Raw genomic sequence first — 17,818 nt, forward strand, 5'->3', positions numbered from 1 at the left:
TTACCCTCGATATAATCGGATGGCTGTCACTAACACGACCACCACTGAGATATGAATACTCAGCGCCCTCGAAGCCTAAAGCTCGGCGATTGGGAACAACATAAATGCTAATCACAAACTCATCTCGAATTCTAACCCGAGCGGTCCGGTACGGTCTTTGGTGGTTCTTGCAGATACTATTACTGACCTACCTCGCACTATTCAGTGTGTTATATCGGCCTACCTGGGTTTCTCCCATTTAGGTTAGGTTAGGGACTTGGTAAAATTTCGTACACTTATTCTACCCCCAGTCTTGTCTTCGTGGTGGACTGAAATGTGGACGGGCTGCTGGTTCTTCGAAAACTGCCTTCTCTCTTCCTAATATTAAGACGGCTACCAATCCGCTGATTCGGATTCCGGTTGGGAGAAGGATATTTCTACTTACAACGGTATTCTTTGGTTGTCTTCTTGCTTCTATGAGGACGGCAGAACGACTTCCCTTTTCGACTTGGCACAATCTCATTTATTACTGTAAGCGCTTTCCTTTCTCTAGCAGTATGAAAGGTACGGTCACCTTAGCTACGTTTACTTGAGTTTTGGAGCGCGGGGAAGAATACAACACTTGTAAATAGTAATTTTGGAGAAAAACTCTCATTACTTATAATATCATCACTTTTACGTTTTTGAAAAAATAGTCTGTGACGCTCGAAAGGGCATAAACAGAAGAGATGAAGAGAAAAAGGCTAGTTTTGATGAGTGGTAGTATGATGCAGTGATAAAAGCCTTCGACAATGTCAAACAATTTATAACATTCATTAAATACAATATTTTGACCTTATAAGAAAGTCCCTTTAGGCTACCTAGATTTACTGAATTTATATATATTCTTATATAAAACAAACAACTCTCTGTATGGACTAATGGATTCATTAAATCAATTTAAAAAAAACCTAACCTAACCTAATCTAACCTTTATATGAAATTATTGACATATTTGTATAAAACTCCGTAGTTCGGTGTTACATTTATTAAAGTTAATTTTCAAAGAAAAATAATTGAAATTACAATTTTTACAATATTCTTATATTATGAATTCATATAAATGTTCTTCATTCTGTCAAAAGATGTATAATGGGAACGAAAAAAACTATTTAAAGAACACTATTTCTGTTCTACCTCAATAAAATGGATTTTACTTGGTTATCTGGTAATTTCCAATTATCTTTTATTAATGTACATTTATAACTAAAGTCCTCTAATATTTTTATTATTCTGGAAATAAACTCATTTATTATTTATACACTTTTATATTTATCTTTTATTGAGAATCAATAAATATGTATTCATAAGCTTTATAAATATATAAAGCATAATAAAATAGCTGAATAGTAATTGTTTTGCCATCTATGAACGAGCTTCTAAACTATCGAACTTTCTTTTTTCAGACGTATTCAGGCGCAGCACGATCTCTTGGACAAGGAATACCGCGAACATGCACTAGGAGCGCTGTTGTTAGCAAATACGAGAGGTTCAGGAAAAGTAAGTGCAAATATATATATATATATATATATATATATATATATATATATATATATATATATATATATATGTTCTAATATACAGGGAGATTGATAGTAATAGTGTAATAAAGTTCATTGCCTCCTTGACCCTTTATGATATCAATTTGAAAATTTGAGGGATTATAGTCATTATTAGTCTTCAAATTTTAAAATGATTTACTATCTTACCGGATGTTCCATAATGCTGTGCCATATCAATGTTACATACGGTTCATGATCAGCAATAACATCAAATGGTCCAGAGACATGAGATGAAACTGTCAACGACTGGCTTTTTCAAATGATCTATCTACTGGTTCAAATCCACTAAAACTAAAGGGGCACAAACTGATAATAGTACACATTGGCAGTTCAAACAGCTTTGATTTATTGACTAGTAATGGATAATGCGAGTTATCACTCGAGATTTTTAAAAAATTTGCTCACAGTCAAGTGGTTGAAAAAATATTTACAGAATCGGATACATTCAAAGAATACTAAGTTCCCTCCCGATTCTGTGAGAAAAGAAGCACAAAGCATACAGCATTGTGTTACCTTCATAAAAAAAATGTTAAAAATATGAAATTTAAAAAATTGAAAATAAACGTGGAATGGAGGTTGTTAAATCTCCACATATCATTGCGAACTAAACCTGATTAAACAGGTATGGATATAACTAAGTTGGAATGTTTGGAATCGTTGGTGATATTCATGTTTACACTACCACTACACCAACATTCACAATTACACTGACGCGCTTTTTAATAACCAAGTTATCGTCTTCAGAGACTAAATGTAAACAGTGTATTCAATAAAAAATGATTCTTTTGAAATGAGTGATGTTAATCAAAATGGTAATCCTGAAAACTGAGAAAAGGCAGCGATTAAAGAAGAAGAAAAAATGTGGACAGTACAGTACTACTGATAAAATAATCGAGCCACTTGTGACTATTGGTTGCAACAGTTCATCTTGATTGCCATTCTGATTTGTAAGAAGTAATTTTACTCATACTGATGAGTTTTTATATTAAAATTATTCTTTATAAATGTGCGGTTGTTTAAGAATCAAAGATTATACCTTTATACCTATATCATCAGTATAACACATTGTCCTTCGTACCTTGAGGAAAAATGAAACATTTCAGAAAAAATTGCACATTTCGTGCCATTAGCTGTTTGAAAGTTATAAGCAGATAGGCAGCTAGGGTAGGTCGTTATTGCATTTTAGTCTTTTCTAATCTACTAATAGCTAAAATTATGGTGAAATTTCGCTGAAGAAAAAGTTGCTTATAAAATGAGAGTTTCTATTGGTTTTATGGTTAAAATCAGGTTAATTTGGGAATATAACGAAAAAATTTCTATTAAAAAATCACCAGCCTTTTTATTAGAAATGAGTTTCACATACGAATAAAATACTGAATGAAAAATCACATGTACATCTTACTTGACAATTCGTTAAACTTTACGCTTATTATTATTGTTCATACTTCATTTTATGCATGTCTTATACTTTCCCATAATACATTTATGCCGTCTTTTGAGGTTCTTATTCGTCTTAATTATAAAAGATAAATGAATGACACATAGAAACAACTGAGCGATTATCCACAAGGATTATCTACAAGGTTGAAGTCATTTTCATTTTACGCTTTGTTGCCATTATTCAAAAGAACGGAAATCACGAGTGCAATACGATGTATTTCTTTAAGCAATATGCCTACAAAATGTATCAGAAAATTGTGGGCAACAACAAAAAACTTGTTTGTCTTCCCTGAAAAGTTGTTTATTTATGTTAAACTTTATGTTCCTAGAAAAGTGCACAGAATAGTAGGGATGATGCTAATAAAATATTTATGAAAATTTCATAAATAAAATATAAGAAATATAAAAGAAGGGCCAGCTGCAATATTTTTATTTCACATAATGTTGATTTTTAACAACAATTACGAATTAAAAATGTATTCCAAAGCACCAGTCAGCATTCAGTGGCGTCACTCCTGTTATGAAACTTGCAAACTGAGCAAAAATGATAAAGATTCGACGACGCTTGGTTATCTCACATAACTTTCTTTGCCTTACTGTTTAAATCCACTTAGAACACATTATAACTACTACAGTTACTGTAATAAATTATTTTATACATATATAGTTTTATTAGAGATGTTTTACAATCTCTAGCTTGCTTGGCTGATAATGCTACAGTCATTCGAGGTATTTTCATTTCTACTGTAAGTTGTTCAGCTTTATAACTTTATATTTCAATGTGTTTGTTTCTGTGTGTTAGACGTTTTTCTCCTTTTCATTGTTAGCGATCTAGATTTCAGTGGTATTCTTCTATTTTGGCATTCAAAAATATGAGGTACCACATCTTTTTTCAGAATAGTTCCTCCACAGCTTTGCCCAATTTTTGACGTCGCTTTTCAAATGAAAGATTAAAAATATGTTATGACAAATTACTTCGCCAACTTCCGTCAGTGATCTTCGAAGTATCAAAGTCATTGTCATTTTTCTTCGCAGCTTCAATCCACATTTTTTTCATTGGCAACATTGTAGAAGTAGATGGACACTTTTTCACAAAACATTAGTCAACACGGCTTTTTGTCGTAATATTATTGGTATTGGTGTGATCACTTGATGTTCATAGATCGAATTTTCACAGAAAAGTATCTCAAAATTCGAAAAAATAAGCAAAGATATGAAAGCCATCGACAAACAAGTACGAACGGTGACCGACAGGAAGGATGAAATGAATCCATAGGTCCGTTTTCGCGCGAATATTGGAGCGATCAATTTGAAATTGAATTTTTCCAATAAATCACAATATGTTTAGTCTATTCTATATGAAATTATTTAAAATGAAAATAAAAATATTGCATATTTGCCATTAAAATTATGATAATACTATCGATAATTACCAAAATTCATATGGTTTTCACTTTCTTTTTGTTACTCTATAATTGAATCGTTAATTGTAACTGCTCTACAGAATGAAAATGTAGGTGCTTGGCCAGAAAAATTTCTTTCATTTCTAATACAATTGAAATGCACCAGAATGCTTGGAGAGGGGTAATTAAAGTGCAATAATCACATCTAGAATTTTTTGTAAGGACCCGACAAACACCTTAATAGGTAACTCTGCAATCTGGTAATGTATAGGTCAGGATAACCTGTCAAGAACCGGATGAAGATGTAACACAAATAAGTAATGAGGTTGACCCTATATGGTCCTTATCAGGATTACCTTTTACAGTCCTGATCAGGATTGTCTCATGAGATCTTTATCAGGATTGCCTCATAAGATTCTTATCAGGATTACCTTACATGGTCCTTATAAGGATTGCCTAGACTACTCTAATAACGATTTCCTAACATATTCCTGATTAGATTTTCGTTCTGGTTTCTATGGAAGTGAGAGGTTCGCACAAGCAAAAAATATTCAAAATGAAACCAATAAACATCATTTTGATAACATTTTTAGATAAACAAAATAAAACTAATCATAAACAAGGTCTCTTCTTCCGAAATGTCAAATTCTGAATAATTCTCAAAACCATAAAACAGTAGTTTTGTTATAGCATCAGTTGTTTCGACAAACTCTTTTATGATCACAACACTTGAATTATTTTTTTTTTGTTTATTTCATTTTTTAATTTGTTATAAAATAGTAATTTGTACTATGATATACAAAATTTTAATGGCGAGAAAAAATTTTCTTTGCTTGTACCAGCCATCACTTTAAGAAAAACTAAAAAAACTGTATATTTTCCCTCTCTGTAGACACGAGCCGTTATTATTTATATGAGCGACAGGTCTAAGCAAGTCACGCTATGCTCATTTTATATTTCCACAGTTATAGCTCGGTCACCAACACACATCTACGGGGTGGCCCATTAGTGTGTGGAAGTGCAATAACTTACTTAAGATAAAATATGCAAAAAAAATTTAAATAAAAGTTGTTATATTTGCACAGATACACATTTCTAAAATATTTTGAGGTATACAGGGTGTTAAGCCTAAGCGTGACATTATGAAGTAAAGTATATTTGTTTATCATCGAATTTAGCGTGAAATTCTGCATCTAGCCCTATCTTTTCTTTTCCCATAAATTGTGACGTTGCTAAGTTGGAGCGAAAATATGAAGATGTGACAAAAATTGGTGCACTATAAATGCTGCCTAGTAAACATTATTAGTGAGAAGTAGCTAAACTTGTTTGGTAAGTACGAAGATAAAAGATGGCTAAAATGTCTGAACAGAATAGAAGTTTCGTTTGGGGTTAGGGGTGTTTTGTAGATAAGCATTAATTCAGGAAATTTCAATTAGAAAAAACTTCATTTTTTTGAATGGAACATCCAGTATATTATTCTACCATTTTATAAAACTATTTTATCCTTTCAAATTATGTCTGATAATGTACACTATAAAATTGACTGTTTTTAAGAAAATTGCATTTTTGGTTTTATGATTTAAAAATATTCACCTTTTTAACAAGTAAACACTGAATGTGACATTTAAAATACTTCTAGTTTTTGTGACAAAATCAAACCAGTAATTTGATACCTTTAAAAACTGTAATAAAGGGTATCCACAAAGCTCAAAATAAACAAATTAAACAGAAATAATTACCAACAAATAAGAAAGATCTAAAAACTTTAGATAATTATTTTATTAAATGTTCAATATGACCATCATTTACTTCCATAAAATAATGTATGCGATCTTCAAAAGCTCTACTAGCACCATGTAACATATCAACATCAGCAGTTCAGAAAACCTCCTTAATTCTATTCTTCATGTCTTCCTTAATAGTCGCGGGTGTTTTGTACACTTGTTCTTTGACGTAACCCCACCAAAAAAATCCATTTTTGTAAGGTCCGGTGAACGAGGTGGCCATTTATGGGGTCCTCCTCTACCTATCCATTATCCGGGAAATTCATTATTATGGGGAACTGGTGCACTGTCATGTAGGTACTACATTCGCCGCCAATCACGAGCAGGTAATTGCTGAAGTAGTTGAAGTAATTCGTTTTGTAGGAAATTTAAATAAACTTGCCGATTAACGTCAGAGAAACATAGGCCTATGACATGATTCCCAATTATTCCACCCCATACATTTAATGACCAACTTGTTTGACTGATAGTCCGTATACAATGCGGTTGATCTATTGCATAATAATGGCAATTGTGTATCTATTAACAAACCCATTTTTATGAAATGTTGCTTCATCGGCAAATAATAATTTTTTGTTTTGCTGAATTTGTTCTTAAGCCCACTATAGAAGGTTAACCGCTTTTCATAATCATCCAATAGCTCCTGCATTCGCTGTATACGGTAAGGATCCATTTTGTTCTCAGATAGAATTTTTTGGACGAAAATACGACTTCTGTCGGTTTGTTTTGATATTTTCCGTGTCGACATATGAGGATCTTCCGTAAATATTATACCGTAATAATGTTTGAATGTAACTTTTTCTTTATTTCAATGTTTCTTTAGGTTACTTTCCACATTTGCATCACATGAATAAATGTATAATGAATTAAAAATCCACTCATGCTACAAGGTTTTTCACATTTTTTTGTATAAATGAACTTGGTTATGTCATAGAAACAATTGGCAAACACAATACTATACACTTTGAGTCACAAATAAATTATAAGCGGCGACATTTCACAATAGTAATGTGTACAACTGAATGTAAACCAATGGGAGATAACGTTCTCCAGATCCGAACGCTTTCCATATAAACACTGATAGAATATAATAGAAGCGATATATTATATATTATGATGTTAACTATACTCAGACATTTCTATTCACGCAAAGATTTAGATCTGGTTTAGATTGATATCATATTCTCTTTATATTATTAACGAACTTCGTCTTTTGAAGTAGTTTACACTTTAGTTTGATGTCCAGAGCTAAATGAATAAGCAATTTCTAAGATAAAATGAGAGTATTCTTGTATTGAAATCCATAGGAGGTTCCAATTACATGGTTTATAATGAGTGATTTTATAATAGAAATATTCGGTAAGAATTGATTTATCTAAATTTCTTGAAAAAATATTATTTTTCCAGTAAAGTAAACCCTTGTTTTCTTGTTCGGACATGATCAGAAGACCTGAAGAAAAACAATTTCTTTTTTAAAGGGGTCAACCTAATTCGATCCTATAGTGAAACTCGTTAGGATATCCTTATAAGAAATATACTTTATTTTAGTAAGGTAATCCTTACTTCCTTAGTAATTCCTTGCTTGAACATGACCAGGAAAATCCAAAGTAAAATAAATTTTTCAAACGGGTCAACCTAATGTTAATGTGGACCTCGTCGGGATAAGCTGATAAGGAATATTTCTCTTTTCAACAAGGTGGTCCTAAGAGATTCATTATATAGACATAATCAGGAAAACCTGATAGAAAATTAATTTATTTCAAACAGGGGTATCCAGATGCGCTCCCAGCGTAGACCTCGTCAGGTTTGCCCGAATAAGGTTAACCTTGTTTTAACCTGCTGTTTCAAGGAAATGGAAAAAAACATCTAGTCGGATTATTTAACTCAACTGGTGATCTGGTGAACACTTCTCGATGGGACAAATAAATTACAATGATAATCGATTGTAATTCGCTACTCTGAAGCATCAGAAGCATAAAAAAGAAAAAGTGTTTCAAAATGTAATCTTTCAACGGAGTTTAAAAAACGATTTTCTAAGTAATTTGATCAAAAACTCTAATAATAATACTGCTAATAATACTAAAAAAGTTTGAAGCCAAATCCTAGTATTAATAAATTGCAAAAATTGATGGAATCAAGATAGATAATTTCAAAAAAATCTGTATGATTATCAAAGTCTTATAATTATTTATTTCAAGATTTTTAAAAGATATAATATATCAGTACTTTCGATATTGAATGTTTACTCCGTGAAAATAATGTCAATAAGATACAATAAAAATCATCCAATGATACGACTCTCGAGGACTTGCTGATAATGGTGGTTTGACAGTATCTATCAAAAGAAGGGTGGATAACATATAGAAAAGAGTTTTGAAAAGTATGATAGAATGAATCCACTGAAATAATTGTGAAATCTAGTACAAATAATTTGTTTTTGGTTTAAGAAGATGCAAGTAGCAGAAATAATAAATTTTAAGAAATGGAACAAAAAACATGACTGTAAATATTTTTCTAATATTAATAAATTGTGGGTACATACATCTATTAAAATATCTCTGTTTATAATTCGTGCGTTGATGTTGCTAATAACATTCATTATGGATACAGTTTCTAATGCAAAATCAATTCTGTTGCTTTCGCTTTACATGCTTACGGTTCTCCAAATACAAATAGTATACAATGTGTTCATAGAGGAAAGTAACTCTCAAATGTTTTTTATTTAATTTAGGTCATCTGCTTAGAAGAGTGCACCTCCAAAACGACTTAATCAACTTATTCTTCGAATAGCGAATAGCACAACTTGTATATACCTCAAGTTTATTATAATCTATAAAATAATTAAAGCAATAGTCATAATCGCATAATTCTATATGTTCTATAGCTACAGTCGTTTTATTATTAAAATTATGAACGTTTTTATATTGCTCGTTCTTATTTTATTATTGTCTGCTCTTGCGACAGCCATTATTAAATTAGTAATTGATTGAAAAGAAAAGCTCTTATCGTAGAAAGTTGGGGAGTTAACATTAGACATGTTTATTAACCATCCAATTCATTATTAGCACGCTGGGTAAGTTGATTTGTTAAAACTTAAGAACTAAATTATTTGAAATTTCGAAAGCTTACTAATCATCGACTAAAATTTTATGAAATCGTGCCATAATCTTGATCAGGTTATCAGGGTAAGCGTTTTTGTTACCCGATTCCGGGTGGTTAATTGTGTCAAATATCAAGGGACGAGCAGATACATGTGCATTGCTTAGTTTCATAATCGAAAAAACTCGGTATTTTCATCAAAGTATCAAAGGAAGGTAGTAGACGTGCAATTCCCCACTTTTTTGATAAATCATCACATTAAAATAAAAGTAAATCATAGTCTATACAATTAGAACAACACGCAGAAAATAATTTTCAACCTCTTTAAATAAGGGTAGTGATTAATAAAACATTTTAACGTAGAAAGCGTTAGGTGCTTTCTAAGATAATCTTATAATGACTCTACATTTTTCAGTATCATTGAGGTTTTACTTTTACCTAGTGACTATTGAAAAATATACGAAGAGAACAAAAACCAAACGGAAACAGGTGAAAAGGAAATAATGAATGACAAATAGATTAGTTAAATCAATCAAAACATAAAAAAAGGAATTCTACATTGAACTTAAAAAAACAATATCTACATAAAGAAGAATACCTAAATTACATTCTTAAGCCGGCTCATACAAAACTGAATTATTATGTATGGGACACCACAAGAAATCTTTCAAAAAAACCAAGAGATCTGATCAAGGAACTATTAACAGATGAAAACAAATTGATGAGAGATGACTAACAAAGCAGAAATCAAGCAATGCAAAGAAAATTAATTATGTTGTACTATAAAAAACATTTTTTTCTCATTAGAGGTAGGAAGGTATAATATACGATGTGTGCTCAAAGATAGTGCCAAAAGCTTTCACCGGGGATAAAAACAAATGCAAACCAGACTGCAAGGAGTTGGTGTGCTGTACACCACGACAGACACTAAAATTTGGTAATCCCTCAAAACTATACTTGGTGGTATATATCCGTTAACCATTAACAAAATACAACTATTGATTAGAAATGGTTGGAAACTTCCGATGTCAGTAAAAATATCTCAACCGTTATCGCTTTATTCGATATCCACGACATTGTTCATTGTGCGACTCGAACTCGCCAAAACAAGCTCGGTCGTGCTCCATGATAACGCACGGGCCCCTTTAGCATTGATTAGGCTGAAATTTTTGGAAAAAAAGGCATTCCAAAGATGTCACACTCGCGCTATAGTTCTAAAATCAGCTCCTGCGACTATCCATGCTTTAAATCGCTAAGGTAACGTTGAAATCAAGAAAGGAGCTGAAATAGTAGTGGTTAGGCCTTCTCATAATTGTCTAATCAATTTAATAGATATATTCTAAACTAATCAAAAAATTCAAAATTTTTAATAGAAGAGCAGCAACTCACCTCGCTCTGAAATTAGCTCGTTAATCAAATTCGAACATTAAGATTATAGCCATTGGTTTGTGAGTTTGCCTCTCCTAAAGAAGTAATAACCGAAATTAAAGATAATATCAATCCTGAAAAATCTAATCTAATCTAATTACTGGAGAAATTTTGAAACAACTACCCAAAAAAGCAATAGTTAAGCTAACTAACCCAATAAATGATGCATTCATACTGAAGTATATACCCACCGTTTGGAAATGTGTACCCAAGCCAGAAAAACCACCTGAAGTATCGTCTTTCTGACCGATGTTATTACTGCATGTAGAAACTATTTAAGAAACTCCAACTTAGAAGACCAAAATCGCTTATCGAAGAAGTCTTGTGCTACTATCTTTCTTGATGTATCAGAATTGTTTAATAAGGTTTGGCATGAAGGCCCAATGCATAAGTAAAGTTTTTCCTTCCAAAACAATATTCAGATATTCTCCATTCATACATATTGGAAAGATACGTATATGAAAATTACCATAAGGAAGTGTTCTAGGACCTGTCCTATACTTTTTGTGCACATTTGATTTTCCAGACTTAGAAGACAATACCGTGGCTACTTCAGTTCATATTAACTTCATAAACAAAAGGTTAAATCATATTCCAGTCAGAATAAATAACCTGATTCCACATTCAAACTTAGCGAATTACTTTGGAATAACCTTAAATGCCAAACTTCGATGGAACGTTCATGTTAAAAAGAAAAGAGAACTTAGACTGGGGTAAAGAAAAATGTACTGGCTAATTGGAATAAACTCTACTCTGTCTCTACATAATAAGCTTATGCCGATTTAAGCAGATACTTAAGTCTGTATGGACATATGGTATCCAACTATGGGAATGCATCAAAGCAAGCAATGTCGACGCTATTTAGCTCCTTGATAATACTGAGCTGGAAAGAAAAAAAGGGACAAGCCCTTTGAGTTAGTTTAGTGTTTTCAGTATAAAATCAGAGCTTATGTGTACACGTTAAACTTTAGTATAATCAATTCTGTAGAACCTAAGCAACGCTGATGAGTATACCTTAGCTTTGAATATTCAAACTCCATTAGATTAAATTAGAGCTGAATTGCTCATTGGTCACTGTTGACTGAATTGTGATATCTTAGAAGCCTTTATCGGTGTTTAATTAAAAAAAATTGCATAAAAGTAGACTGAAAAGTTTGCGAAACAAAGTACAAAAGAGGAGATTGAAAAACCGGTTAACTCCTTTCTTTTTCTTATAAAAGTCTTCATGTATATAAAAATTTGCTCTAATCATCAGATTCACCAACAGCTATTTCCTAAAATAGAATAGTACCTACTAAAAGAACAACATGTTGACACCATTGAGAAGACTACCACAACAGATAAATGCGTTTCTGAAAGAAATTTATCAGAAAAACTTCCAGCCATATTTTCAATGTTAATATTAGTGCTTTAATAGCCAAAGGAAAGATTTATTCAAATTTCATGTTTACTTTCGCCTTTCTTCCTATTCAAATAATCTCGTAAATAATCAGTTACAATCTTACATTATAAAACGTCCCCCATAATTTTGAAGTGGATTATAATTGTCATGTCAATAATATTAAGAATGTTATTTTTCATTGAAGCTATAAGGCACCTACAAAAAGAAAAATGCAGCAATAACACTAACTAATCAATTATTATAATGAAAAAGTTGGCACCATAACTGCCCACTTTACAAATTACAATGTCAGAGTTTATCTGTTCTTATTATTGTGATAGCTAATTCGGAAAAAGATTATTATTATAGAGCACTGATGTGTGGGAAGATTAGTATATAGTATAGTACATAGTGTATGGGACAGATAGAAGAATGAGAGATCGAGAACCGATTTTTAGTTGACAGTAATAGTGAAAAACATTTTGTTAATCAAATGGATTAACAGTCATTGTTGCTGATTACATCACATTGAGCTTCTAGTGATGTTTCTATCCTTTTTAACATAATAATCTTGGTCTTCCTCTGTTTATGAGGGATCCATTACATCTTTTTTTTTGGCAATCTTTCCGTCTTCATCCTCTGCACGTGCCTGTACCAAATCAACTACTCCTCCTCAAAATATTCTATAATTGTTTCTTTCAGGTTCATTTGTTCTTTTATTGTGTCGTTGGTTTCGATCTAACCTTGACGTTCTATTTTTCTTAAGGCTTCTATTTCTGTGGCTTATATTTTATTCTCTACGTTTCCGATCTATATACCAACGTACTCCTAATCATTGCATTGGAGATCCTCATTTTTCGTTTTCGTTCATCTTTGTCAGAATAGCTTCTAGATCTTCATAGTTCTCACTTATCTCTTTAATTGTATTGTTTTCTAGTTGTATGTCTATGTATCCTCTCCTATACATAAATACTTTCCTTTAGTTTGTGTGCCATGTAGTCATCTCTGTCGCTTGCACATATCACCTGATCATCTGCAAATTGGAAGCGGTATAAACAGGTGTCATCGTCGATTTGGATTTCTTGCATTTCTTCTTACAATTTTTTAGAGCTTTTGAATTATATATTTTCAAAAGAGTTGGTGAGATGCAGCACCCATGTCTCAGGCCTTTGTTGACTGTGAAGGATTCCGTTACTTTATTTCCTAGTTTTACTGCAGACTTGTAAAGGTATGGTTAATATTGCTATTTTCAAGAGTTTTCTAAAATTTTGATATTGGTTTATTATCGTAAACCTTTAGTAAATCTATAAACATTAGGTGTACTGGTCTATTTCTTACTGTTTTCTTCTCTATCAACTGCTTTGAAGAGAAGACTTTGTCTATACAGGACTTTCCATCTCGAGACGTCTCCTTCTTTGTAATTAGTATATTCCTGCTCTATCAGTTCCTTATTATTCTTGTATATACCTTCAACCTGCTTATTGCACTTGTTACTGATATCTCACGATAATTGTTACTTTTTAGTTTGTTCCCCTTTTCATATTTAGATGTGATGTAAGCTGTAATCCAGTCTTCGGGTATATTTTCAACATTTACGTATTGTGTATAAATATAAGCTAATGATACGAAAAGTGTATTTGTTCAATTTTTTTTTAGTTCAGTACTAATCCCACCTCTACCCGAAGTTCATCTATTTTTTAGTTGCTCCGCTTTATTTATAACTACTGTTAATTCTGTGTATTTTGTGTAAATTATAATTATGTAATAGCCCTTTTTCGGCAATTGTAGGATCGTAACGTATAAAATGTATGGAATACGAAAAAAGTTGGGTAACAATAAAGCGATAAAATAAGCTACTAAAAAAAGATGTACAGTATACGAAAAAAAAACACGAGGAAAAAAACAACAGCCAAAGAAGAAGACCTACGAATATTGAACATGCAGAAATGGAAACATAATAAAAAATTATGAGAAATGGTTGATAATACCATGTAGAGATAGGCTTACACATATTGTAGTATAGTATTGAAGCCAAATTCGATTATTTTCCAAGATAATAATGACATATGATTTGAAAAAAATACCTGATGATAGACTTTAATAATAATTTTTATTAAAACTTGTGTATTTGAACTTCAAATAAGAGAAAATTTTGTCAATTATTTAAACGAATCTTATAAACATTTTTATAATTACATGTTTTTCTCAAGTCTGGTTTGTTTGTGAGTGAATTCTCAATCTCTCGGCATAATTTTGATTATTTTTTATGTACTCTTATTTCAAACTCAAATCACTTTAATATGGGTATGTTTTGTTCCTCGAATTTTTCATTGATTAAAAGAGCTCACTGTAGCTACAATAATTAATTCAAATAAGCAGGATACTTCTACAAAAAAATATTTTTGCACAACTACTTACTTTGGAGTATATTTAAGATATGGCGAGCAGAGACAGATAGAGAAAGACCAACCAAAGACTCTTTGTCTCTCATCCAATAGTGCAAATCCATTTACATGCTGCTCTCTGCATCTTCAATCTCGTGTCGCGTTGTTTGTAATTGAATTCCTCCGAAACGGCTTGACCGATTCCCATGAAATTTTGTGTGCATATCGAGGAGGTCTGAGAATCAAACATTTATTTATAATTCCCCTAAATGTTAAGGGAAGTCCACCCTTAATTTTTTTTATCATACAGCATTAAAAAATACATACAACCCTAAATTTTCAACCTCCTACGATCAACCCCTATTTTTTATTTGTTAATCATAAACTTTAATTTCTTTGTCATGACTTGAATGAAAAATTTTATATTACTCTGAATTTTTCACCTCTCTACGATCAACCCCTATTTTTCCATCGCGATTTTTTTCAAAGGACACCAGTTGACGCGTGCCCCGGTTTATTCAAATCAAATAGTTTGGGTCGTGTATATACAGTCAATCCAAGGCAGACTGAGTGCTTTTATCTGCGACTGTTGTTGGTTGATGTCACCGCACCATTGTCATTTCAAGATACACGCAAGTTAGATGGACAACAGTATCCAACGAATGCTTTGCACTAGGCTTACTAGGAGAGCAGCATTAAACTGCACGGGAACACAAATTCGTCTACCATTTGCTATGCTGACTACATGTTTCCCGGCCCGAGCACAAATGTTGTTGGATAATCACAATTCAATGACTGATGATATATTGTATCGACATCGTACAAAATAAAACGATCTAACGATATGTGATACAATTTAAAATGAAGCAATGATTGCTATCGAGGATCAATGCAGTGCTATTGCGAATTTACCGATCAGTCATTTCGGTATGAGTTCACCGAATCGTGAACTACAGTACGATACTGTAGAAGTGGCAAGCATTGTTAGTCGCAATTTTCCACTACTAAATGATGAACAAAAAATGATTTACAATCTCATTATGCTAGCAGTTTCGGCAGGACAAGGAGTTTTTTTTTGGGTGCATCAGGTGGAACTGGCAAAACGTTTCTTAGTTCGCTACTTCTTGCGATACGATCAAAAAATGGCATCGCATTGGCCGTTGCATCTTCTGGCATTGCAGCAACTTTATTAGATGAAGGCAGAAGACCTCATTCAGCATTTAAGCTGCCATTGGACATTCAAAAACATCCAGATGCAGTGTGCAACATAAAAAACAATCGTCTATGGCCACAGTGCTGAAAAAATGTGAAATTATTATCTGGGATTAATACATTATAGGACATTAAAGGATGAAAAAACAACGATAAACTATTTGGCGGCACTCCTTTCGGGTGAACACTTCCCGTTATTCCACGTCAACATACGTTGTCAAAATCAACGCTTGCTTAAAATCATCGCGACTGTGGTATAACGTTAAAAAGTACAACTGTTGATGAACATGGGCGTTCAAATACTTTAGGATCCATTCGCCGAAAATTTCTTTAAACAACTCTCATCGATAACATATTTCCCGATGTATGAAAATAATAAGTGGCTGGTAGAAAGAGTGATTTTGACAGTAAAAAAAGTGAACGTCAATGGATTAAATTTAAAGTTGTTGCCTGGGGTATTGGTCTCATACAAATCTATCGATGCAGTTTGCGATACCAACGAATTGTGAATTATTCAATTGAGCTTTAAAATTCATTAGATTTGCCAGGCATGCCATCATCATCTATTGTGCTGAGAGATTAATCTTTATTTTTTTAACTTTCATTGTCTACAACGTTTCCGATTACAAGTACATTCCTACATACTGATAGTAAGTTAGTTATTTGTATTTGTATTGTATTTGTATAAATTTATATGGCAGAACAACTTTTGTCGGGTCAGTTAGTATTAACTCTAAACTTTTGATGCTCGATATTAATCTTTTTACATCGAAAACTTAATATATATCAAATGTAATTTCACTTAGACTTTCTATTTCACTTAATTTAATAAATTTTTTGTTGATTACGATATAAATATTTCACAATAAACAATACATATATACTTTGAACTATTTCATGCCTGACTATAAAAAATGCTGTCAGCTTTTGCTGTTGATTCAAATATTCTCGGGTCGTTATTTTATGTATTTCAATATATTTTGTACTGAACAACAATCAAAACAAGGTACTGATTCATCAAGGTACTGGGGCTAGATGCTTCGACAGGCGTCATTAAAGAAGCAGAATGATAATTGTGATACTGAATGTACAATTGAATTGTACGTATAGGGTAATATTTTAGTTCTAAAATTCTGTTTGTATTGGATGGGCAACTGAGAGCGCTCGTCGGCCATATCTCAGGAACGGATTATGTTACAGCTTCAGGAAAGAAAAATTGTAACGAGTCGCTAGAACACGTGGTCATTATTTTCAGAATTGTAGTTTCACCACTAGAGATATTAAAAAATCAATTTTTTTCAAAATTTACTCAATTAAATTGCACTTTATATAATTAGATTATCGATAATTTAACAAATTCTGTGCATTTTCCATTTACAAGTTTTAGTTTATCTCTTCAAATAAGAGGTAGGAGAAAGTGAGAATCTTGTTATTAAAAAATGTCTCAAAGTCCGGTTCTACCTAGCCGAGTTTCATAAACCTGATGTTATTTGAAAGAGATTTTATGCAGCAATACAAAATATACAAGTTCTGAGCAATTCAATTAGCAACGTGAATGCTTAAGGGAGTTGCTCCATATTTTTCAGATATTGTGATTTCTCTTGACAAATTTGAATAGAAGCTAAAAAGTTTGAGTAGATTTTTTGAAATTAAAATAGCGAACACCGCATGACAATATGTTAATTGTGTCCTGAGATATCTTCCGTAAACGGCAAGAATTTTCCTACGTCTAGTAGTTGTATAGTATAAAGTAAATTGTGTTAAATTTGTCTCATTATTTAAAAAAGCATAAAATATAACTAATAACCTACATATTTGTCAAACAACAGCAAGTAAAATTTTAAATATGAAATATAACAAGAAGGCCATGTTCATAGTACGATATAAAATTGATATGAAAGTTATATTTGAGTAATTAACTAAATAAAAACTAAGAGGTCAACCGAAAAACATTCGTTAAAACACCACCAGGGGTTAAAGCAGTTGAAGCCCTTATTCGTTTGGTACCAACGAATGGCTTCAATTTGTCGTACTGCCGTAAATACTCATATCATATTAATTATTTTTGGACAAAAGATCTTTGAAACAACATCTCTTATTTGAAGAG

General features: G+C 32.0%; 1 protein-coding gene across 1 annotated transcript in view; it reads left to right on the forward strand.

Moving 5' to 3' along the window:
* The window catches only part of LOC130440858 (ras-GEF domain-containing family member 1B-like), a 551,095-nt gene that overhangs the window by 227,511 nt on the left and 305,766 nt on the right, over nt 1-17,818 (forward strand). The window contains exon 4 of the mRNA XM_056774235.1: nt 1,425-1,518. Within this exon, the coding sequence (XP_056630213.1) occupies nt 1,425-1,518 (94 nt within the window). The remainder of the gene's footprint in view (nt 1-1,424; nt 1,519-17,818) is intronic.

The sequence above is a fragment of the Diorhabda sublineata genome, chromosome 2 (assembly GCF_026230105.1).
Source record: "Diorhabda sublineata isolate icDioSubl1.1 chromosome 2, icDioSubl1.1, whole genome shotgun sequence".
Lineage (NCBI taxonomy): Eukaryota > Metazoa > Arthropoda > Insecta > Coleoptera > Chrysomelidae > Diorhabda > Diorhabda sublineata.